This window comes from Stegastes partitus, unplaced genomic scaffold, assembly GCF_000690725.1.
Source record: "Stegastes partitus isolate 25-593 unplaced genomic scaffold, Stegastes_partitus-1.0.2 Scaffold352, whole genome shotgun sequence".
NCBI lineage: Eukaryota > Metazoa > Chordata > Actinopteri > Pomacentridae > Stegastes > Stegastes partitus.
In genome coordinates, this window is record NW_007578083.1 from 32,152 (window position 1) to 33,003 (window position 852).

Below are 852 nucleotides of genomic sequence, written 5' to 3' on the forward strand. Positions count from 1 at the left end.
ACACACACACACACACACACACACACACAGGCCTCATGGATCAATAGAGCCATGGGAAGCGATGGATCTCTCCGGCTAATTCAATCCACCAGGCAGCCACTTCACTTGAAACCACTCATTCTCTGAGAACTGGACTTTATCTGTGAGGGGCCATAAAGGCAGGAGCATGTATCTCCCTCTCACACACACTCTCACACACACACACACACACACACACACACACAGACCTCATTCTGTCAGTGACGACAGCCTGCCGTCGCTGGGCTGCTGCTGCTGTCATTATCTATGTACCGCGAGTGCACGTGCGTTAAACGAATGCATGCTTACAGGTGAGACAGGGAGGCCACGTCGCTGAAGATGCCCTGCTGCAGCTCGGAGATGTCGTTGCCATGGAGAGAGCTGGAAGACAACACGGGTCAGAGAAGGCCTTAAACAGTCTAACCACAACGACTCTGACAGGCAGCGAGTCTCGTTCGCTACAGACGAATGTTCAGAGTCCAAAAACAGACGAGGGTATTGTAATAAAGGGGGGATGTGGTTTGGATGGTGACAAGCGTTGTGTGTGGACTCACAGCAGCCTGAGAGAGCGCAGGCCTCCCAGCGCCAGAGGAGGGATGCAGCGAAGTGAGTTGTAACTGAGGATCCTGCAAAAAAAACCAGAAGAAACAAAACATAATGACAGATAGCATTTAAGTACTCTCTGTGCTGAAGCTTGTATCAGAACTGTACAGTCTCTATAACGCTGTCAGACTCATGATGAACGATCAAAAAAAAGAGATGTGGTGCTTTTTACTCCACACATCCTTCTTCTCCTGTCAAACCCTTACATTACCCAGAATGCAACTTGCACAA

At 49.5% G+C, this 852-nt stretch overlaps 1 protein-coding gene across 1 annotated transcript in view; it reads right to left on the reverse strand.

Moving 5' to 3' along the window:
- Nucleotides 1-852, reverse strand: part of LOC103359047 (slit homolog 1 protein) — a 95,798-nt gene that overhangs the window by 27,346 nt on the left and 67,600 nt on the right. The window contains exons 24-25 of the mRNA XM_008284228.1: nucleotides 573-644; nucleotides 328-399 (exon numbers count right to left, since the gene is read on the reverse strand). Coding sequence (XP_008282450.1) covers nucleotides 328-399; nucleotides 573-644 — 144 coding nt within the window. The remainder of the gene's footprint in view (nucleotides 1-327; nucleotides 400-572; nucleotides 645-852) is intronic.